This window comes from Hevea brasiliensis, chromosome 13, assembly GCF_030052815.1.
Source record: "Hevea brasiliensis isolate MT/VB/25A 57/8 chromosome 13, ASM3005281v1, whole genome shotgun sequence".
In the NCBI taxonomy this organism is placed as follows: domain Eukaryota; kingdom Viridiplantae; phylum Streptophyta; class Magnoliopsida; order Malpighiales; family Euphorbiaceae; genus Hevea; species Hevea brasiliensis.
This window is the reverse complement of record NC_079505.1, coordinates 76,529,771-76,553,865: the sequence shown is the minus strand read 5'-3', so window position 1 is coordinate 76,553,865 and position 24,095 is coordinate 76,529,771. Positions and strand designations below refer to the sequence as shown.

Genomic DNA, 24,095 nt, shown 5'->3' with positions numbered 1-24,095 from the left:
AAACCTCTCACGTGCAAATAGCAGCGTGAACAAAACTCACAATAGTGACTGGTACTAGAAGGGGCAGAAGCAAAGAAAAAGACTACACTATCTCCTTCAAAAGGAAGAAGCCCCCACCATTTCTGAATCCTCAGTTGCTCGAAACTCAACACTGCCATTAACCACCGCGATCAGAAATCCAATTTCTACTCCCTCTTCTTCCCCTTAATTTGCCTTCTTTCCAAATTCCTTTCACTTCACATTCCAAAACCCTCATTCTCCCACTCCCCTTCCTCCTCCTCTTCCACCATTACGTTTTTTAGCTATGAAGGACCGGCCACTTTCCTCGTACAGTGCCATTTATGTTCCTCCGCACCAACGTCTTCGCTCTGCCATTACCACCCCGAATTATAGCTCTCTCTCCGCTGGCTTTGCTTCTTCAATTGACTCTAAAAATCAAAGCCCCGTCTTAAACCCTACAAACAGCTCACCTGTACCTTCTTTTCAACAACAGCAAGAGCAGTTTCGGAGGAACGGTGTTGGTGATAGTAATCACGTTAATAATAATAATAATAATAATAATAATAATAATAATAATAAGCATAAGTTTATTTCTGCCTACGATGATGGGGTCTCTGAGGAGGGATCCGACTGCGAGATGGAGTGCTCTATGGTTCCACCCGTAAGTGATTCATATATATGTATATAATTTTTTTTTTTGGTGTTGATTGAATTTTATTGTTGATTTGATTTCACTTGGGATTTAGCTTTTGAAGTGTGAATTCCTTTTTTTGGCAATGGTGATTCTTTAGTTTTTGCTAGTTTTCTAATTATGCTTGAATTAATTCTTTACATTACTCTCATTTTCTTTTAATTTGTTTTAATACCTTTATCTATTCAATTTAGCTTGTGTGCATTTAGCTTTTTTTTTTTTTTTTTTTTATTTTTTCATGCACTGGGGTTCGTAAGCAATTATTATTTGTTTTTTTTTTTAAATTAAAATTCCTGTTTATGAAGTTCCAAATGGACGAATGATAAATTATCCAGGACAAGTAGGATTTATGTTTGTGGAGTTGTAAATTAATATTCTCAAAATTATATAGGCATAAGCCTCTTCGACCCATGAATTGAAGTATTTCCGGATAGTCATAAATATTAGCCCCTGAACTAAATTTGCAGTCAAACAAAACCTTACAATTTTTTAAAATGGATCAAATTAATCCAAAATTTAACACCATTAACTTCTTGTTTATTCGCATCTCTGCACCTTCTTCTTCACACGACTAAATTCCTGTAAGAACCCCCTCCACACACACAATTGTTATTGTTCTTTGTTAGCTATGATTACCGGTAAGGGCATTTATGCTGTTCTCGCTGCGACTTTTCCTCTATATGTTGCTATGACACTAGCCTAAGGCTCAGTGCAAAGGTGGAAAATATTCATGTCTGATCAATGCTCTGGTATTAACTATTTTGCGTCAATCTCTGTTGTTATGTTACCTTCTTTCCATTTCATCTCTTCCAACCACCATTACTCCATGAACTATACTTCATTGCAGCCGATTCCCTGCAAACAGTAGTCATTCTTGCGATTCTTTTTCTCTGACAAGCTTTTAGCAAACATGGCAACCTTGAATGGATGATCACTCTCTTCTCTTTCTTCCCTCCCCAACACTCTGGTAATGGGCATCCCTCAGGGTGTCTTATGGTTCAAATTGTGGTTTTTGCAAAGTATAATTTGGTATACTCTTATGTTCTTCATGTTTGAATATAGAGGAGCCAAGTTACTCATCTTTGAGCAATTCCTTGAGACGGCCAATTCCATTACCTCTTTTAGAGTTGATTCTGAATTACAGCGAAGTGGCATCATTGTTCAAAATCCTAAATTCCTATTCACATTCTTTGTGCTTAGCCTAAATTCCTTTTTTGCTTTGTCCAAAACTAATATCTTACATTGAGTAAAGGTGGAATTAGGAGATTGGCTGTGAGGAGCTTCCAGAATTGTATAGTAATGAGGCCATTAGTATTGAAAAATTTTAGGTCAATTAGCATTGTGAGAAGTATTTCGAAATTGATTACCATGGTTTAGGTAGTGAGATTAAAGAAAGTGATTGGCTAGATGGTAGGGCCATATCAAAATGTTTTTATGAAGGGAGAAAAATTCTAAAAGCAATTGTGATTGCTAGTTGGTGGGTGGTAGAATTTGTGAAGATAGTTATTTTGCAAACTTAATATGGAGAAGGCATACAATATATTATATGTAGGTGACAGTAGCTTAAAAATAATGTTCTATGCTACAGAGAATGAGATTTTGAATGGGAAAAAAGGATGATGATTTTTTTGTATTATTGGCCAAGATACAATTTTTGTGGTTTAGAGGCACAGTAGATTCTCTAGTTGAGGGGTGTTATTTGCTATCTTGCAATGTTTTGGCATAAACCTTAAAATTAACATCTGGAAAATAGATAAAACCCTCTTGGGTAAGGTGTGGATGGGAACTCTTGGCTAGCATTTTGGAGAATAAGGTGAAGTCTCTTGCTGTTTCCACCTTTGGGGAATAGGGAGTCAGGTTGGATAGGTTTGAAAGGAAGCTAACTGACAGAAATGAACTACTTCTTGAAGGTGGGAGTTTATTGTTTCCAGCCTATTGATTTACTTTGTGTTGTACTTCTATACCCAGGTTTGTGGCAATGAGGTTGTAGAGTATTCAATCAAGATTATTTTGGGGCAATATTAGAGGGGAGTTTAAATCTCATCTCATGTGGGAGACTGGGTATTATATCTTTTAACCATTCAATTAGGGTCTTTCCAGAAAGTGGATTTGGAGGTTTATGGTGGGAAGTATGATTTATGGTGAATGTTTATTGTATCCAACTATAGAATGGAAAGAACCATACTATTAGTACATGCCTTTGGTACAAGGCATGTACTAGACATATCCTACTTATGTGATGTCTAAGTGTACCATTATGCTTGAGGCACCTTTGTTCAAATTTTAGACACATTTAAGAGGTTCTGGAGATATATCAAAAGGTATTTAAAATGAATCTTATTCATTGAATCTGTGTCAGTGTAGGGGCGGGGGCGTGAGGCGAAATATCATCCACTAGAATTATATAAAATGCACCAGGTAATGCCCAGGAAAGATGGTGGAATCACAATGGTCTCACTTAAGTACCACCTCCTTAGACAGCATTTCTTAGACATGCACTTCATACAATCCTAATAGAATCAAATCACTGGAAAGTACCGTCTTCCCATAACAGTACCACGGTATTAAGAATTTATGCCACGAAGGCATAGATAGACAGGAGTCGCTACCCGGGTAAAAACCAAGACATCTTCAGTGTTTTTTCCGAGGGTCATGGATGGCAACTTACTCCTTGCAGAGTTTCCACAACCGTCATTACTATAGCCCAATGTCTAGGTTAGGGATAGCCAAGAATTGAATAATACAAAACACTTATCTCTCTATCTCTCTTTCTATCTACTTCTTTCTCTCTCGCCCCCTCTCTCCTTCTTCCTTTGTTATTCTGCAGGTTTGGGGATCTTAGGAACTCTGCTATGTAACAATTGGTATCAGAGCCCTTGGATCAGTGGACAACAACTTGAATGCTTCATCAATGGCAGATCACTGATAGTCTCCCAATACTAGGTTTCTTTCTGTTCTTATCTTCCTCTCTTCTTCTCCTTTCTATTCTTATCTTCCTCTCTTCTTTTTCTTCCTTTCCTCTCTTTCTTCTCTCTAATCCAACTCTGTTCTTCTGTCCCTTTCCCTAATTCTTTCTTCTCTCTAATCCGACTCTGTTTTTCTATCTCTTTCCCTCATTCCTTTCAATTTATTCTATTCTAGATCTTGTAACCCTGAAATTAGGGTTTCTTCTTCTTTTTCTTCGTCTTCTTCTTTTCTCTATTTCTCCTTTTTTCATATCTGAGATTCCTTTTCCTTCTTTCCTAGAAATTTAATCCATTTCTTTCCCTTCTATTTTTTCTTCTCAACAGAACCCTATTCTTCTTCTTCATCCTTTCTTCTTGAAATTCTAAGAATTACTTGAAATAAAATCTCTTCTTCAGTTTTTCCATTTCTATCTCTTTCTATCTTTTCTTCTTCTGATTTCTTCAGTTTCTCTCTATTCCTCTTCTCATTTCTTCTTTCTTGATCTGTTAGGATTCCAAATTTAGATCTATACTCCAGCGTTTCCCTTTCCCTTAAGTCTTTCCATTTCTTGCTTTGAAACTCTGTTTTAGGTTCTGGAAATAGTTCCTTGGTTCAAACCCCGTTCTTGGAAATCTTGACTCTTACTCACCGTTCTTTCCTTGTTTCTGTAATTTCTGATTATGGAAGAGCAATCTTGGGAACAAAAGTTGAGGGATTTGGAACAGGGCATTTGTGAAATTGTTGACAGGGCATTTAAAAGATATGAGGAGAGGCTGGATAATATATGGGAGAAGTGGGAGATGTTGTTTCAAGAGAAACTCAACTCAACTCAACTCAACTAAGCCTTTATCCCAAGAGTTTGGGGTCGGCTATATGAATTCTCTTTCTCCATTCTAAATGATTTTGGGTTAAATCCTCGGAAAATAGAGAAATTTGAAATAGAGGAGCAAGTGCCCATTAATGATGTGGATATGGTAGAAGAGGATCACAATGCAAAAAAGTTTAATGTGCAAATGTTGAACTTAGATGAGGAACACGAGGAAATTCATGCTTCACTAGCTACTGAGGAAGAAAATTCTGAAGTGGCTTGTAGCCAAGAGGTGGATGTTAAGGCTCATATCCTTAACCTGACGTTGGAATCAGTGAATATTGATGTTCCAAAAAAGCAGTCCATGATGATTTCCGGTGTTGATAAGGTGGATGAGATGTGGTTTGAGCTGGTAAATCTAGAAAAACAATAGGGAGATATTGTTTCAATTCCTGAGGAGGTGCCAAAAACTGACCAAGTTTTGTTCATTTATGGGCATTACTTTTGCTAAATATGGTCCTTTCCAAAGACATGGCATAACCTAGACGACTCAAGGGTAGTTAAGGTTGATGAAGTGGTTGATTTTGAATTTCATTGCTATATTTTGGAGTGGGTTTCCTATGAGATTGTTCTTCTCAAAGAGGATGAGTACGAGAAATGGCAAAGAAACAAAATGAAATTTAAATTCTGTCATCGGAGGGAGAATGTACAATGGCTGATTCTAAGAAAGTATGTACAGAACATTCTGGTACACCAACATTCCAATTGGAAGGGCAATATCATTTGGATAAAATGCTTTCTGCCAATTGAGTCCTAGCATTCAAGTGCAGCTCCACCATAGCATTCAAGATGCTTGCATAGAAGATTTTTCTTTTATTCATGGAACCTTTTCATTCTTGAGGGCAAGAATGATTTCAAGAAGTGGGGAATGTTATGATAACAAGGGGAATGGGAATGTGAGAATTTATGGGAGAAAAATATTGTATAAATAGGTTAACACTGTAACTAATTGGGTCAGCCAAGAATTGAATAATACAAAACACTTCTCTCTCTATCTCTCTTTTTCTCTACTTCTTTCTCTCTCACTCCCTCTCTCCTTCTTCCTCGATATTCTTCCTTTGTTATTCTGCAGGTTTGGGGATCTTGGGAACTCTGCTCCGTAACAGTGGGTAAGTAAGGGGAAGGTGTGAGGCACCCCTCATGCCTGGCCTAACCTCGTTAATTCGAGTGCCAGTTCTCTACTAATGTTTCTAGAAGTCTTATTTATTATTCCTTTATTAAACTTTATCCTAAAAATGTAATTCTAATCCTACACACGCAATTTATTCTAATATCATATAAGGCCCAAACAATCACAACGTAATAAAGATTTCTAACATGTAAATTTATTTTACAATTATCAAGTATTAAATTAAATTTATTTTATATGCCAAGGTTAGTTTAATTTACAAACAATATTAATTTTTTATTTACAAAGTATTTATTTAAATTAATTACATGCAAAAGTCAGTTAAATTAAAAACAAAGTTAATTTTAATTTACCAAATAAAAATTCTATTATTACTACAATTTCATGCCAATGGTTATTCAAGGAGTTTAGGGCTACTTACCTGTTGGTAAATGCAGTTGCCATTGGGGCAAGCTACCTTTAAAAAAGGGTTTTCTCTTTTAGTATGGCAATGATATCCCTGGCTTACTCCCGTTTAGCTCCATGTAAGCTCCACACAAATGTCCTTTTTGGTACTTACTTTAGGGCTACTTACTAATTTTGTTTGTAATAAAAACTAAAGAAACTAAAGAAAATAAGAAAATATTAATAACAATTTACATTGGATTCTAACTCTGGTCTCCTAAAGGGTTAAGATTCTTAATTAGTTTCAACTACCTAAGAGTCCACATCTTCTAACATATTTCGAACACTTCATAACACTTCTTGAATTAAAAAAGTACAGAAAAATAGATCAAATATCAATTGGAACCTAAGAAAATACAAGAACATACATAAACATACAATTTTCAAATTCTGGCAGATTGATAGTAGCAAGAAATTTGATTTTTGAAAAATAGTTAGACAAGCCTAAAAATCATAAAAAAAATTACAAAAGACAGCCAAAACATCATACAACATCATAAAATTCATAGATTAAACAAAATCCTAGCCGAATGGTCTACACAAATCGTAACTTTTTCCAGTAATAGAATCTCACTACTTTTTTGTAAAATTCATAATTTACCAATCATAACAGATATGAATGCAAAACTAATTGGAAAAGATTAATAAGATTTCAAACTTAATTTTAGACACTAGATTTACACAAAAATATTAAGAAACAAGGGAGATGTGGGCTCCACAAATCGGGTATCCTGCAAATCGGATTTTACATGAACCCTAATTTCAAATAGCCATAACTTACAAAATATTAAAGCTTTTTTAGTGATTCTTGAGCCTAAAATTAATAAAATTTCGTGTAGAATATGAATATAATTATTACAAATTTTTTACAGATTCAAAAAATAACAAAAAATAATAAAAATATGAGAGACAGAAAACTGAACATGTGCGGAGTTGTGTATCCCCTCAAATTAAACATGATTACATGATCTATATGAACATACAAAATAAATTAAAAACAAGGAACATAGAATTAAACATTACATGGCATAAATCTTGAAAAGAAAATAAAAGAACTAACTTTTAAGAAATATCGCAAGAAAGAAAGAACTTAAAGAAATTTTGGCTATTTCTCTCGTTAAATTTTTTTTTTTCTTTTTTTTTTTTGTCTTCTCCTCCTCTTTTTTTTTTTTTTTTTTTTTTTTTCCTTCTCCTGTAGGGTATTTATAGGGTTTTGGGAGAGAGGTGTGATAGGATTTGGAGTCCTAAGGTGATAAAGTTCAGATAACTTAAACAACTAAGATTGCAGAATTTGGGTGAGACTGAGATGTGGATGAGATGTTTCAACCAATAGGAAGAGAGGGGAAGGGGAAGGCACCAATAGGGAGTGAGGAAAAGAGGTGTGGTAGGGTTTTAAGTCTTAGTGTGATAAGGTTCAAATAACTTAAACAACTGGGATTGAGGAATTTGGGTGAGACTGGGATATGGGTGAGGTGTTTCAACCAATAGGAAGAGAGGGGAAGGGGAAGGGAAAGGGGAAGGGGAAGGCACTAATAGAGAGTGAGGAAGAGGTGTGATAGGATTTGAAGTTCTAGTGTGATATGGTTCGGATAACTTAAACAACTGGGATTGAGGAATTTGGGTGAGATTGAGATATGAGTGAGGTGTTCCAACCAATAGGAAGAGAAGGAAAGGGGGTGGCACCAATAGGAAGTGAGGAAGAGAGTGGGGCCAAAGGGGGAGAGAAAGAGTTTGTATGGGAGAGGGATAGAGAAAAAGATATTTTCTTATTTTAATTTTCAAAAAATAAATTAAATGGGTCGTATTTAAAATTTCTAACTAGGCTTTCTTAGGCTCATGAATCCCAATTAAACTGAATAGGTACATTTAAAAACTACTCGTATTAAATTTAAACAAAACAAAATTTGATTTAAATTTAATTAAATTCGCTTCAATAAAAAAACATATTATTATTTTTTTTTCAAGATCATGCCACGGAATTAATTATTCAGTTTCATGCCTCTAATTACATCTTACAGTCATATAATTTTTCATCATCGGGTTCCCACAGCCTTATTGCACATACTCATCACAAAATAAGGGTCTACAGTCAGTGATATGGCTCTCTATCTCACTTCCTGTTTGTATTTTAGGTACAATTTGGTCATTGTCATTTTTAACGATATGCAATATTGTACGGCCCTTGGGCTCTTTACTGATTGAATACATTTCTTGGGTTCTCTTTATTGTTGGAAAGATATGTGTATTTTCTGAAAATGTGTAGATGTTATTTTGACACTTGGTTGTGGTGATTTTGTGCCGTTTAAACTGTGTTTGACAGGGTGCTTCCCTTTCTGATAACATTGAAGAGTGGAAGCGGAAGCTAACCATGCTTCTGCGAGACAATGAGAAGCAAGAGTTGGTCTCAAGGGAAAAAAAGGACAGACGTGATTTTGAACAAATAGCAGCTTTGGCAAGCAGAATGGGTTTGTATAGGTATCTTGTGATTCATCAGAATTGATGGTTCAATCTGTTGTTGTTTTCCATTGATAATCTCAGTTGAAATTATTTTTGCAGCCATCTATATGTAAAAGTTGTTGTATTTAGTAAGGTCCCACTGCCAAACTACAGATTTGATTTGGATGATAAGCGTCCGCAGAGGGAGGTATTGTCTCCTAGTACTATTACAAAATTTGGTCATACACCAAAGTAATGCCTTCCATTAACTTCAAAATTTTCTTATATTTATCACAGACACGCTTATTTATATTCTTTTTTGCCCTGTGGAAACTGTCTACTCTTAGTGTTCCACCTCTTCACTTGACAATATTTTATGCTTCAATTAATTCCAAGCACTTCAATCATTTAAATTTATTATTTAAATTCATTATTAAACCCGGCATGCATGTTTCAAATGCCCTTCTATTATAGGTCTGTTCTCTCTCTCTCTTCCCTCCCCCCCTCCCCCCCTCCCTTTTCTTGTTTTTTTTGGAGCATTTACATGAAATTTATTTGTCCCCTGGGTTGGGAACCATATGTATTTTCTGTATTTCCAACTTTTGTAACTTTCTTATATATTATTCATAGGCATTTAATTGAATATTTCAAAAATTGGCAGGTGATCTTGCCTTTTGGTTTGCAAAGAAGAATTGATGCTTATCTTGGAGAGTACCTCTTTCAAAAGTCCAAGATTAAGGAAAGATTTCCAGATATTTCCTTTTCTAGATCAAGCAGCAGCAGTAGTCTGGCTACTGATGAAGGACTTTTTGAGCATCCAGAGCCACTGGCTTCCAGCAAGGCTGTAATGGAGAAAATTCTATGGCGGCGAAGTTTGCAACTGTGCGATCAGCAACGTGCTTGGCAGGTTCATATTACCCTGACAAATATGGAACTATATCATATTTCTGTTGTTCTCTGAACGTATCCCTCTTTTTTTTTCAATTCAGAAACAAGCTCTATCTTGGGAAATAATATCTGGTAGGTTAATATTGCTTAGAAATTGTGGAAGGCTACTGTTTTTTGTCGCTTAAGTATTTTAAAAAGCAGACTGGATGGTGAAGTAAAGAATCTGGGAGAAGATAATTTACAGCAGAATTGAAACTACAATAGTAAGAAAACAGAAATGCGACCAAAAGGACTGATAATCAAATATTAATGGATAATATCCAAGGAACAATTTAATTTGAGAATTCTTAGCAGGTTGTACTGCAATGAAATGAAAGACAAAATACAAATAGATATTCCCTGTTCCCACAGACTAGCTGCCAAACACCAAGTAATTCCCCCCAAGCATAAAGCTGGAAAAATCAGCAGAAGAAAGATCAAGCATGCCTTCCTTATGCAGATGGACCTCCTTTTATAATTTCTCACTCTCAGAGTGCCCTCATTCCACTCCAACAGTATTCCCCACCACATCTGGATCTCCTCCCTTCTTATTCCTTCTTGAATAAACCTTCCAAGTCTTCCTTTTGGGCCTTTGGACTAGGCCATGATCCACTGGCTCATCACTGGACTAGCTAGTCCTACCAGAGAACTGGTTTTGGTAATTGGTCTGATACCACCTCGTTATCTGCCTAAAGTAAAATACCAGAGAAAACCGGCTGATGCTCTTTTCAGCTTGAACTGGTTGAACTGCTTTGGGTTGAAGCTAGTGGCTGGTTTTCTTTCTTGTTTTAAAACAACATATTTTGTATGTCGTCCATAATGTCGAGTTTACTGAAAACAATGTTGCAGTTGAGGTTTGGACCTCCAACCTGGAAGGTAGAGCTTAAAGCACTCTATTGCTTTGGCTTTACATCTCCCGATCTCCGTCTAAAGCACTGCCAGGAAAATATTTAATGAGTATTTCATTAGTTTTTAACTAAAATACAAGTTAAAATAAATCAGAGTTGCTTTTTCCTTTTTATTTTCCCATAGTTCCTTACAAATCTTAAATAACCCAAAATCCAAATGTAAGATTTTGCATGTGTATTAACATTTGACAAACTTCTTTATTGTTCACTATTTTTTGTTAGTTTGATAAATTATGAAATTCATATTGAAAGAATGGAGGAAACAATATCTACTGAAAAAACTCTCTTAAAAAAACAAATGAAGGGCATTGCAAAGAAGGCATGAACACTATCATGTCCCACAGTTAATGCATTATTGTCATCTAAAAATTCTTTTTGCACACTAGTATATAGCTGTTTATGGATTAATAAAGTTTTATGTATTTAGAATAAAATGCTATTTAAAATTAGTCTTTGTCAAGTAGAGAAAGGAAAGATTGATTTGGGATTTTTGTTAATGGATAATATAAAAATTATTTGTATACCAGCAATTTTTCAATTTTTTTCTGGTTACTAATGGTTCTAACATGTATAATTGTATATGTATGCCTATGCTTTTTCAACTAACCTTCCATGATCTTATTAAATATATTATTTCTTGCAAACTTGGATGTTAAGGTGTCTTTTCAGGTTTAAATGACTCAACCTTTTCTAGCATTCTTTTTTTTATTGCTAATCTTGAAGTAAGGTGCAAATTATTGCAATTTCTTTTATTATTATTTTTAGGATTCTCCAGAAGGCAGAAAAATGCTGGAATTTCGGAAAAGTCTCCCTGCATATAAAGAGAAAGATGCAATATTGAAAGCCATTTCACAAAGTCAGGTAGAAAAGTTTATTATGTTGTTCTTTGTCAATAGTTTCTCATGCCAACTTTTTGTGGACATCTCTATTAGGAAGGATTAAGTTGAGTTCAGGTAGCTACTATTCTTTTGAGAAATGAATGCATTAAGCTTGAGTTAGGAGCTCAAACTTGCTTTGCTCTAAGCTGCTTGAGCTTTCTCTGAATGCAGCTGATTGTGATTTGGATATTATATGGTTGTATTCTTTTTTGTGGTCCATTATATTTTTGCCTTTGGGCTATAAATAAGCCAACCTACTTGTGTGCTACCTGAAGCTCATTTTGATAAAGTTCACTTGACTTAATATGAGCCAGACTCAACTCAAGTTCACTTCTAAGGTTCATCTGATAAATGTGCCAATTTTGTGCTTTGTAAAGCTCAGCTCATTTATGCTTATGAGCTGGCTTGTTTGTTGGCTCATAAGGCTGCTCATCTGTAAATTTATTAATGACTGATTTTAACTTTAACTTTTATTTATGATTGTTTGTAATATGCATAGAAATACCTATTTAAAAATGTTTATTAAAATACCTATTTAAAAATGTTCATTAAAAGGAAATCATATAAAAAAACAATTTTTAATTTTATAATACATACATATAGTATAATCCTAAAAAGTTACACATTTTACAATACAAATTATTAAAAAGAAAGAGGCAAAGGAGGGCTTATATAACTAACCAAAACGACAGTGTATTACTCATCAGTTTGGTTCAGTTTTCAAACTGAAATTCCGTAAAAAATTAATTGAAACTGAACTGATTGACCGAATAACCAAACCAAAAAACCGAATTAGATGGTTCAGTTGTTTGGTTAAAACCGTAATCTGCTTAGCCCTAATTTTTAATATGCACATACATTTAAATAGATGAGTACATACTAAGGATGATCTAGTGCATGAAGCATCCCACACTTGTGGGCTCTAGCATGGGTTGATGTACACAGTTTTACCCTTACTTTGTAAAGAGATTGTTTTCGTGGCTCGAACCCATGACCTCTAGGTCAAAAATGGAGTAAGTTTTACCATTACACCAAAGTCACCCTTTGGATATTTATATTACTAGAAAGTTAATTTAAAAGAGAAAATTCATTTGTATATAATAAGTAAAATTCATCACAAAATATGTAACAAAAATAAGTCACTATTAGTAATTTTATAATTTGACCGCTACCCCAATTGCAATCGATTACACTTTACAATCAATTAAAACCAATGCTTACAAATGACTGGCCACTGAACCAAACATGCCCTACATTTCTATCTATTGTTATCTCCTTCTAGTATTAAGCCTTTTTTCCCATTATGTGAATGCAATTGTCTTGTACAAGTAAATTGATAGTTTTGATTTTATTTTCTTGTTTTTGTTCAACATATTATATTTTAAGATAACTCGGTGAAACTTGGTGTGTGCTGGACTGTTCAAGTGTGCTTTTTGTTGTTTGCATTATGGTGGGTATGGAACCTATATATAGTTAATTGAATTCATTTCCATCTCGTGTTAGTTTATCGGTATGAAAATGAATATGTCAGTTGTCATTGTGTATAGGGCTGCGCACCCGAACTGAATCGAAGAATCGAATTGAACCAAACCGGAATCGGAAAAAAACCGTTACTGTAGGAACCGAACCAAACTGAACCGAAGTTATTTTACTGTTTTGGTTCAGTTCTGGTTCTTCATCAAGAATCGAACCGGAACCAGACCAAAATTGAACCGAACCGTAGAATCTATTTTATACATATGTATTTTTTTTATATATATTTTAGATATATTGCATAGTTTAAATAAAATTATATATATTATATACAATTAAGATGATTATATATATAAAACTTAATTTGTTATTAATTATAAGTATATATATGTAACCCAATATTAATTTTTATTTTTTTTAATCATAAATATATTAAATCACTTTACAGTCATTAATTATCTTATTAAATCACATTTTCATCATGTAGCATACTTTCTTGTTAAAAATTATAAAATTAAAAAATATGTATAAGATAGAGAATATATTTATTAAGATATATGTTATGAAGTGACTTAATTGATATATGTGTTATTTCATGGGATTGGATTATGACCCACTCAAAATGTTAGTGTTGCAATACGAATAAAATATTTTGTGAGGTATGTGATCATAGCATTGAGTATGAGCCAAAACAATAATGAAGAGTCCGTGTTAATAATTGAATTCACTACGTTTAATATTACATTAGTTATATTATTTTTAATTTGAAAAGGTTTTAATTATAATTTACAAAATTTTTATAAACAACATTTACTATATTAAAATTAAATTTATTTTTAATACTTATTATTCTAAATTAAAATTTAAATTAGTAAAAATTATATATTGTACAACAAAATTTTAACTTTAAATAGTTGAACGAAAATATAATAAAAAATTTCTCTAAAACCAAAAATTACGTAGTTTTATGCTATTGGTTTAGGTTACATTAATCCTAACTCACATTATACTCGTTGATTTGCTGCTATTTTGTAATTTGGATGGAAATATTATATGACTTATTATGTGTAGGATCGAGTGCTTACAATTATACCAAAAGTTTAAACTTTTAGCAGAGTTACAACTCAATAACATAGTAGCCCAAGCGCCATAAGCCGAAGGGATTTGGGTAGGATGCTAGTCCACTGAGCTATCCCCATTCATTGCCAATAATCCACTCCCAACACCTGCCAAAGATTTAAACCCATTACCTTGACTGTAATACCAATTGTAGAATTGAGCGTCTACCGCTGTGCCAGAAGCTTGAACCTTTAGCAGAGGCACAATTTTAACCTCTTATAGCATAGCAACCTAAGCGTCATGGGTGGAAGGGACCTGAGCAGAATGCTGGCCCGCTGAGCTATCCCCACTCAGTGCCAACATTATGAATATTTGGTATTATCTTGTGTTTTTATGTGAGAATTATTAATTTAATTTTAATATTTTTCTTGAGTAAGTTATTGTGTTTATGTTACTTTATTGATATTTTATTTTGATATTATTATTGTTATTTTGATGTTAGAAATATATAATTGTTTTTGTTCTTTTAAAAGGAATACAATAATACTATAATTTTAAGTGTAGGAACCAATAATTGAATCGAATCAGAACCAAAACTGAGACCGAAAACAAAACTGAAACTAGAACTGAATTGTAACCGAAAACATTTAGAACTGAACTAGAACTGGAACCGAAACTTGGTTTCTCTTTTGGTTCCAAAAAATGAAAGAACTGAAATACAGTTATGGTTCTAGTTCTTACAAAGAACCAAACTGGAACCGGAACTGCACAGCCCTAATTGTCCAGATGAAATTGATACGGTCCTTTTATAGTCAATATTATGCAAGTATCAATCCATGATTTATTTGATGTCTGGAATTTTCAATTTTACAGGTGGTCATTATCTCTGGTGAAACTGGTTGTGGCAAGACCACACAAATTCCCCATTTCATATTAGAATCAGAGATAGAATCTGTCCGGGGAGCTTCTTGTAGTATTATATGTACACAGCCAAGACGAATATCTGCTATGTCTGTTTCTGAGAGAGTTGCTTCAGAAAGGGGAGAGAAATTGGGTGAATGCGTGAGTTCTGTCTCAAACATTGTTTGGGGATACTTTCCCAGATTACCACTTTCTGTAAATAAAATGTTGAACGATAATTGAAGATTATCTTTTCTGTTTCTTATCTGTAAAGGTTGGATATAAAGTTCGGCTTGAAGGTATAAAAGGAAGAGATACCCACCTTCTCTTTTGCACCACAGGCATCTTGCTGAGAAGATTGCTTGTTGATAGAAATTTGAAAGGCATAACTCATGTTATTGTGGATGAGATTCACGAACGTGGAATGAATGAGGGTAAACTGTTTCTGAGTTATTTTTTGTGAATGGAGAATATCTTCTCCTCCAATTTGTATTTCTTCTCTTTATTCATAATCAGAATTTTCTTCTTCCATCCAAAAAAAAGAATTTGGATGATGGACTTTAAGTCTTACCATGAGTGTTTGATGCCAGACTTTCTGCTTATTGTCCTTAAAGATCTCCTTCCTCGTCGGCCAGAACTGAGGCTGATTCTGATGAGTGCAACCCTCGATGCAGAGCTTTTCTCATCCTACTTTGGTGGAGCTCCAATACTTCGCATTCCAGTAAGTGTAAATGAAGGTGCCTTTCTTTTTTTTTTTTCAATTGATGGTAGGGGGTGGGGTTCATATTCCAGTGAGTACTCATGATCTCCAGGCAAATTTGAATTGAGCTCCTTAATCTACACATGCTTTACTTGCAAAGCTAATGCTTTAATGTTATAATGCTCAAATGTGTAAAGATTTTGTTCTGTTGGTGGGATGCCTGGAGCTTGGTCTTTGTGCTGATATGCTTAAGTCTTCATTAAACCATTGTCTGTTGATGTGGAAACTTTTCCCATGAATTTGTGATTTTCTGCCATTTCTACCAGTATTGGAGATGTAATGAATTTAAGCTTATAGAAAAGTTATTCCTGAAATTAATTTCTTATCTTGCAATGTGTATTCCATTGGGTTCTTACAGTATTTTTGTAAAGCTTATTTATTTAAAGCATCTATAAGTTTCAGCAATTTAAAATTTTTGTTATGTATGCTTCTAGTTTTGTTTCATTTCTGGTAGAAGTTATATCAGGATCCTGAGGATGGAAAGTGTGGTCTAATCAGGGGCACTTTCTTTTTTGGTTTTATGGTCCAATTAGGGTTTCACATACCCAGTGCGAACTCAGTTTCTGGAAAATATCCTGGAAATGACGGGTTACAGATTAACCTTATACAACCAAATTGATGATTATGGCCAAGATAGGGTGTGGAGGATAAGTAAACAAGCTCCAAGAAAGAGGAAGAGCCAAATTGCTTCTGCTGTGGAGGTATATGAAATTCTCATGGATATGATTGCTGTTTTGGCAACATTCACTCTTGATTTATTTTCTCATTTTGGAAATATCCAAACAGGAAGCACTAAGATCTGCTGATTTCAAGGAGTATAGTCCCCAGACTCGAGAGTCTTTGTCATGTTGGAATCCTGATTGCATTGGTTTTAATCTCATAGAGTGTCTTTTGTGTGATATATGCGAGAATGAGAGGCCTGGTTCTGTTCTAGTTTTTATGACTGGATGGGATGACATTAGTTCTCTGAAGGATAAGCTCCTATCACATCCTATTTTAGGAGATCCAGGTCGAGTGTCGTTGCTCACTTGCCATGGTTCTATGGCTAGTTCAGAGCAGGTAAAATTATTGTAATTTAGTTCTGTAATTGTTAATTTCATTGATTTCTTAGTTGTTTGTTACTCTTAGGGATGTGTCTAACAAAATAGTTGATCAACTAATGCTTGCATAACTAATATTTATCTGCAGCAAAAGAAGGAACAGCAAATTGGCAGTGCATATTTTTGCCGCTTCTTGCTTTGGTGTTTTTGTTATATTATTATTGCATTGAACAATTCATCCTGTTTATTCTGTAGTTTTCTTTTTGAAATAATTTCTGAGTAAGATTTACCTGGACTACAGAGATTAATATTTGATGAGCCCAAAGATGGTGTGAGGAAAATAGTGCTAGCTACTAATATTGCTGAGACAAGTATCACAATCAATGATGTTGTTTTTGTACTTGACTGTGGAAAGGCAAAGGAGACTTCATATGATGCACTGAATAACACTCCTTGTCTTCTTCCTTCTTGGATTTCTAAGGTTTCTGCTCAACAAGTAAGGTCTTCTTCTGTTTGACTTTTGATCTGTAAGATGGATTCCAGTTTTTATTTGTGACATGCAAGTCGCAATGACATTGATGATCTAGTTAATCACATTGATGATCTAGTTAAGTTGAAGGAATGGTTGATTCATTTGAATATAGAGGTGGGGGTCTCTCCCTCCCATGTACCCCGATACCATTGAAGTTGTCTAATTTGTATGCGTTGTTTTCTTAGGAGGGTGTGATGCATCTGAATTTCTGAAAATGCAGTATTTATCTTGTTCTCTATTGTGGATCCTTAATGTTATATGCACATCATGGCTTTGAAATATATGGTAATGCAGGATATTTGAAGGGCTTCGTTTAATAAAGTTGCTTTGTTTTGCAATAGCAAAAGCAATTAGAGCAAAATAATCATGTTTTACCAAATGAAGCCTAAGTTTTTCAGCAACTGTGATTTTTACTTCCTGTTATAATATAACTCTTTCTCAGATGTCTTGCAATTCACAAAAAACACGTTCTTAGGTGGTTGTGGGCATCTAGTCAAATTTGTGCAGGTTCCATGGTTTTAACAATATATTATTTGTACCAAGTCATGTTGATTATTAGGGTAGAAACAGAAATACAACAAGATTAAAAAGTGGGAACATGGGATATGATTAAATAAATAAGAATAATAATTAAGCAAAGAAATTTTATTTTGAAAGCCTAATCCCCACTTAAACTAGCTTTTGGAGGTAAGTTAGGCTTGGCCCATTTTTTTAAAATGGTATCAAAGCCTCCCTAACTGATGTTAGACCTCCACAAGTGTTTCATACTACAGGTGTGCAGTCCTGGGCGTGAAAGGAGTGTTAATATCCCACATCAGTTTGAAATAGGGGTAATGTGCCTCTTATAAAGTCTTAGGCACTCCTTCCCCCTGAGCTAGCTTTTGGGGGTAAGTTAGGCGCAACCCATTTTTGTAAGAGGAAAAATATAGTCAGATCAACAACTAAGTGTGTTCGAAACAATTAAGTTCACTTATTATTCTCTTATTTTTAACCTGTTCTTTGTAGAACAGTCTTCGTGTAATTTATTTACTGATCCTAAATAAATCTTTCATTTCCCCGACCGATAAACTAACAAACAAAAAGAGGACGCGACAGACAACATATATAATCATGCATGAAGCAAGACTGTTTAAATGGCAGTGCTAATTGCAGACTTTAATGAACTAAGAGTTGGACTGAACTGGTGCAACTTTAGGATGGCTTGGGTGTTCATTCAATCATGATCAAAACCTTTAGCTTCTGTCGTGTAGTTCTAAATCTATGTAGTCATAGAGTTTCACGTTAGTTGCCCGCTCTACTAGCTAAAATGGCTCAAGGATTTCATAGTTTTGAGTAGTTTCCTCTTTAAGTCAACTATCAATGAGTCCCTTAACAAATTGATTAAAACACAAAATATTAGTTAAAAATTATAGGTACTTTTATCAATTAGAGGGTAGACAAAACTCAAAGTTGTATGCTTAAGACTCTGCCCCAAAAATTTGAAGATAATAGTCTTATAGTTTCTTTTCTTTTTTAAGAAAAGAGGAAAAACAAATATTGAGTCCATTCTTATAATAAATAGAAGGTCTAGCGGCTAAAAATGAATAAGCCCTAAATTTGGGAGGATTTTCAATTATGGTCCTTTTTTATCAACTGTGTGATCCAACGTTCACTTTTGAGTCAATTTTGGCTGCTCTAGGATCCCCATGTCTGAGTGCACCATTCAATCCAGTGTCTACAGGCGCTGCTGTTGATGTGGCATGGGCTGGTGCGAGTAAGCACTGTTTGCACAACCCATAGTTCCAGACCTTGGGATCCCTGTCTGGCCAAAAATTGAAACAAGACAGAAAAGAGTCCAAAATTGAAAATCCAACTAAAGATTTGGATTTTTGGGGGCTAGTAACTCGAGGAAAAGGAAGTAGTAGAAGCATGCGTGAAGAATAACTCCTCTTTCTCTCACAGAGATATAATGTCTCTATTAGGTACAAATCTCTCCCAGGGGGGGGTGGGGGGGGGGGGATGAGATCTTTTTTAGTTCGTGGTAGGATATTTATTATGGTGTGTGTGTTTGATTGCTCATTGGTAATAGACTTGTTCTTAAAATTTGGGTTGTACCATCCAGTATCCAGATGTTAATTGACTATATTTTACTTTTCTGTTTACTGCATGTAATGTAGAGGAGAGGAAGAGCTGGCCGTGTTCAACCAGGAGAATGTTACCATCTCTATCCTAGATGTGTTTATGAAGCCTTTGCAGAGTATCAATTACCAGAAATTTTGAGGACGCCTTTGCAGTCTCTTTGTCTGCAAATCAAAAGTTTGCAACTTGGAAGTATTTCTGAGTTTCTCTCAAGGGCTTTACAGTCACCGGAGTTGTTGGCGGTAGCATCAATTTAATATGTTTCCAACTTATTTCCATATTTATGTGGCTCATTTGAATTTGCTTTATCTCATATTTTCCTCAGAGAATTTATTCATTACTTCTCGTTCATGCAAATGATTTCCCCGTGTCAAACTCATTTTCTTCCACTGAATTTAAATTCTGTAGGTTCAAAATGCCATTGAATACTTAAAAATCATTGGGGCCTTGGATAAGAATGAAAATTTGACTGTTCTAGGTAGATCTGAATTTTATTTTATTTTTTTTTAATTTTTCCTGTGACTTATGCTAATTGTCCTAACCTCATTTTGTCTATCACTTGACAGGACAATATTTGACTATGCTTCCCATGGAGCCTAAACTTGGGAAGATGCTCATATTAGGTGCTATCTTCAATTGCCTGGATCCAATATTAACTGTTGTTGCTGGCCTTAGTGTTAGAGATCCTTTCTTAACACCAATGGATAAGAAGGAAGTAAGTCAGTTCCCAATCTTTTGTTGCTTGATGAAGCTTGCATCCTCTGTATGCTTCAGCAAGGATAGCAGCAGAAGAGTCAACTTAATCTGATGAAGTTTGTAATTTTGTTTATCTATTTGTTTGTTAGAAGGTCTAAGAGCTCTGACAAGTGATAACACTGAACCAATCTGGGTGAAGACACCCCTGACTGGTGCTAAGGTTGATATCTGCCACTAACCCTGGTGGGGAGTTAAAATATTGAATTCTTGTGTTTAGACCTTAGGCAAAACTTGCTAACAACTGCATATACAGTTCTTCCATACATACATTCCACTGATTCCTTATAACGTTCTTGTGCTTGTAAATGTCAATATTTGGATTATCTGGGTCCACATCTTCCTTCTTGAGGTTTAAAGCTCTAAAAGAATCTGTCTACAAAATCATTTTCCTAATTCCTATTCTCCAAGGAAGTGTAAGCCATGCTAATTTCCAATAATCCTGTCATAGAAGATCCAATGCCAATTTTATGCGTAAATCCACAATCCACGCCCCATTTTGCATTTAGCCACCCCATCTGTGTTCGCTAGGTGAATTTTAATGTAGTTTTTTTCGTTGTATTTCATGGCCTCATTTGGTTCATATATGCCAGTTTCCTAAAAAATTCTTGAAGATAGATACTTGTTCAGAAATTGTATCCTATAAAGTTACGATTTATGCAGTTGGCTCATTCATTCCCCCTTCCCTAGCAAGCAGTAATTAATTCCTTAATTAATTTCATTTATGTCCAACTCCACCTGAGTGATTATCATTATAATTACTATTGGTTCATACATAGTTGGTCCCAAGCCTGGACATAGGACTGGCATGAAACTCTCACATCCATGTGATATGGATAATACCTAAAACTAAGTAGAATGGAGAAAAATGATCTTTATAGCCAATCCCAATCAGATTGAGATTAAAGGTTAGTTGAACTGAGCCATTTTTGACCCGAAAAACTTCTTTTTAGACATATAGTTTATAATAATACTCTCATCTCAACATATGGTTTCCTTTTGTAAGGTTGAAGGTTAATTTCGTTAACCTGTTCTTTCATCTATTCTAAAAGTTTGAACTTACTAACTTTGCTTCTTCCCCCTTGTAGGTTATTTGTTGAAAAATAAGGAAGTTGAGTGATCAAAATGGAAGTCCAGTGTTTTCACTTTTGCACTTCTTGCCAGAGAGAAAGAGAGCTTCTATGGCTATTTCCTAGAGTTCAATTTGTTGAGCTTTCTATACAAATGTTCACATGCTTATTACTGTCTTTTTCTTCCTGTTTTGTGTGTAACGTTTTTCTGTTATGCGCTGTATCTTCATCTGTTAAAACAACAATCATTCTGCGTGATGTTACTGTTGGTATTAGAGCAATCCGGCTGAGGCACTACCGTGGCAATGGTTGTTTGAAATAACTGTTGTCATTGACTGAAGTTTTATGTTTGAGCAGTACCACCTGATTCTGTAATTATGCATTCAAATGAAATTAATTTCTGTAGTTTCTGTCCATTCAGTACTAGAGCAGACATTTGAATCTAATATTTAAGATTTTTCTCAGCAAAGCATTTCTGGTGTATACATATAATGCGGCACTTATACCTTGATGTCTTGTTTGTACGCTTGGAATAGAAAGATTAATATATGTACATATTTCCTACCATGCAGCTTGCAGAGGCTGCTAAATCTCAATTTTCTAATGATTATAGTGACCACCTTGCCCTTGTCCGGGCCTATGAGGGCTGGAAAGATGCTGAGAGAGATTTTGCAGGGTATGACTATTGTTGGAAAAATTTTCTATCTATGCAATCTATGAAAGCAATTGATTCTCTTCGGAGAGAGTTCTTCTCCTTGCTCAAGGATGCTGGCCTGGTTGATAGCAACGCTATAACCTGCAATGCATGGAGTCATGAAGAGCATCTCATTCGAGCAGTTATTTGCTATGGCCTCTATCCGGGAATTTCCTCTGTTGTGGTGAGTCATTTTGTTATTTGTTTAGTGCAGATAATGCTATACATTTAATTTGAATGCTCTATTTATTTCTTGCATATATTTGTGTTTAAAATGTTGGAACCCAATCCTCCCAAGGAAAAAAAAATACTGTAATATGTTTCTCTATGATTTTCGTGAATGCTAACATAATTTCACATACAGCATAATGAAAAGTCGTTTTCTCTGAAAACTATGGAGGATGGACAAGTACTTCTGTACTCTGTGAGTCTTGTCTTTCTTCTTGTCATATTCTCATCTGAGATTTCGTTTTCCAAAACGATAAATTCTCTGAATTCCTGTTGTCTTAATTTCTCCTGATTTCCCCCCAGAACTCGGTCAATGCTCGGGAATCTAAAATTCCTTATCCATGGCTGGTTTTCAATGAGAAGATAAAGGTTAATGCTGTTTTCCTTCGGGATTCAACAGCTGTTTCTGATTCAGTGTTGCTTCTTTTTGGTGGAAGCATCTCTAAGGGGGACATTGTAAGTCTCCTTTTTCTTTTTCTTCCATTTCTGGAGCATGTGGTTGATGGTGTGGAACAAATGCATGATGCTGTGACAGGATGGACATTTGAAGATGCTGGGAGGATATTTGGAATTCTTCATGAAACCTGCTATAGCTGAAATGTATCAAAGTTTGAGGAGAGAACTTGATGAGCTGATTCAGACCAAAGTAAGTGAAGCTTAGGGTGGAAAATAGTTCTGCCTGAACTGATATGATTCCAATATATTTGTTTACACAAGCAATTTTTTATTTATTTATTATAATCTCTGATAATTTTTTTGGCACATTATAGTTTTGGGTTTGGCTAAAATACTGTTTAAGAGTAAATAATCTGTTAATTGTCCATGATGAACATGGGCAGCTTTTGAATCCTAGGATGGATATACACACGTATCATGAGCTCCTATCTGCCATACGTTTACTGGTTTCAGAGGATAAAAGTGATGGCAAATTTGTATTTGGTCGTCAAGTTCTGAAACCCTCAAAGATCTCTGTTATGGCAACACGGCCAGCTCTAGTGTCGAGGACTGAAAGTGGACCTGGAGGTGATAACTCTAAGAGTCAGCTCCAAACATTGCTAACCAGGGCAGGATATGCTGCACCAATATACAAGACAAAGCAGTTGAAGAACAACCAATTTCGAGCTACTGTGGAGTTTAATGGAATGCAAGTAATGGGGCAGCCTTGCAACAACAAGAAGAGTGCAGAGAAGGATGCAGCGGCTGAGGCCCTGCAGTCACTGATGGGTGGGGCCCAGACAGGCCATGAATACATTAATCAAATGTCAATGCTGCTAAAGAAAAGCAAGAAGGATCACTACTGAACTAGCATTTTTGAGCATCCCATAAGACAGCTCTTCCTGAATTTAAAAAGCATAGTATGTGCTTAGCCATGCCTGATCAGGCTACATGTAGCCGCATTGTTATGTGGGTCCATCTGCTCTTCTCCATCTTTGAGGAAAAAGAGAATGGAATGCAACATTACTTTACTAAGCCTAGCCTTGCTTTGATGTACCGGTACGGCATTTAGCAAATGGAGTGATATAGCAATCTGGCACCAGAATTGTGGGCTCATGCTAGTTCAAGTTAATTTGGATTAATTGACCTGGTTTCAGAGTTCAGACATGGAGTTAAACCTGACTATTTAGTATTTACTAACTGGTGCTCATCACTGCTTTCCAGTTTGTTGATGTTTGAAGCTGCGTGATTGATACAGGCAACGCATTCATCTCACGCAGACCTTCTGGAATAGCATGGAAGTATACAGTACGCAGATTTTTTACAGGAATAGGAGTATATTGTAACCCTTTCGAGTCTATTAGATTTTAATTGATTTTTGTGTATAAATGTGATGCTAGAGACCTGAGAGGTCTGTATATTGTAATGGTTGAATGGTGAACGGCTAACAGTATGCAACTCTTTTATTGTTATTAAAGGCCATAGCGTGAAGGATCTCCATGCATTTTGTTTCGTTCGTTATTTTGGCGCTGCTGGTCTTGGAGCATTTGATGGCTGACAGGAAGTTCCTCATAAAACCAGTGCTGGCTGCTGGCTTGCTTCTGTTGCAAATTGACCTTGATTATGGCCAAGCAATGAGAGCTTGTGCTCGGATTGACTGACCTCAATATGGTATTTAATTTAGATATTACATGCTTTTCATGTTCAAAAGATGTTCTGATTCAAAACAAAATTGATTTTTGTACAGTTGCTATTGAGTGGAATTAGATTCGAGAACATTTGATTTGAGTAGTTTGGATATTTCAG

General features: G+C 35.1%; 1 protein-coding gene across 3 annotated transcripts; it reads left to right on the top strand.

Annotated features, from left to right (window-relative positions):
• The first annotated feature begins 44 nt into the window (after positions 1–44).
• On the top strand, positions 45–23,810 carry LOC110632908 (DExH-box ATP-dependent RNA helicase DExH5, mitochondrial). Of its 3 annotated transcripts, none has more exons than XM_058132243.1 (19): positions 45–661; positions 8,399–8,553; positions 8,635–8,722; positions 9,176–9,421; positions 11,115–11,210; positions 14,633–14,821; positions 14,934–15,093; positions 15,274–15,380; positions 15,953–16,120; positions 16,206–16,478; positions 16,761–16,955; positions 19,148–19,351; positions 19,518–19,587; positions 19,676–19,824; positions 21,505–21,810; positions 21,991–22,050; positions 22,158–22,310; positions 22,390–22,500; positions 22,694–23,810. In XM_058132243.1, the coding sequence occupies exons 1-19, from the start codon at positions 305–307 to the stop codon at positions 23,153–23,155; spliced, it is 3,549 nt and encodes a 1,182-aa protein (XP_057988226.1). In that variant the 5' UTR covers positions 45–304; the 3' UTR covers positions 23,156–23,810. The 3 variants fall into 3 exon arrangements, with proteins under 3 accessions (XP_057988226.1, XP_057988225.1, XP_057988227.1); XM_058132242.1 differs by having other exon boundaries at positions 46–661; positions 15,250–15,380; XM_058132244.1 differs by lacking the exons at positions 45–661; positions 8,635–8,722 and having other exon boundaries at positions 8,408–8,553; positions 15,250–15,380.
• The last annotated feature ends 285 nt before the right edge of the window (positions 23,811–24,095 follow it).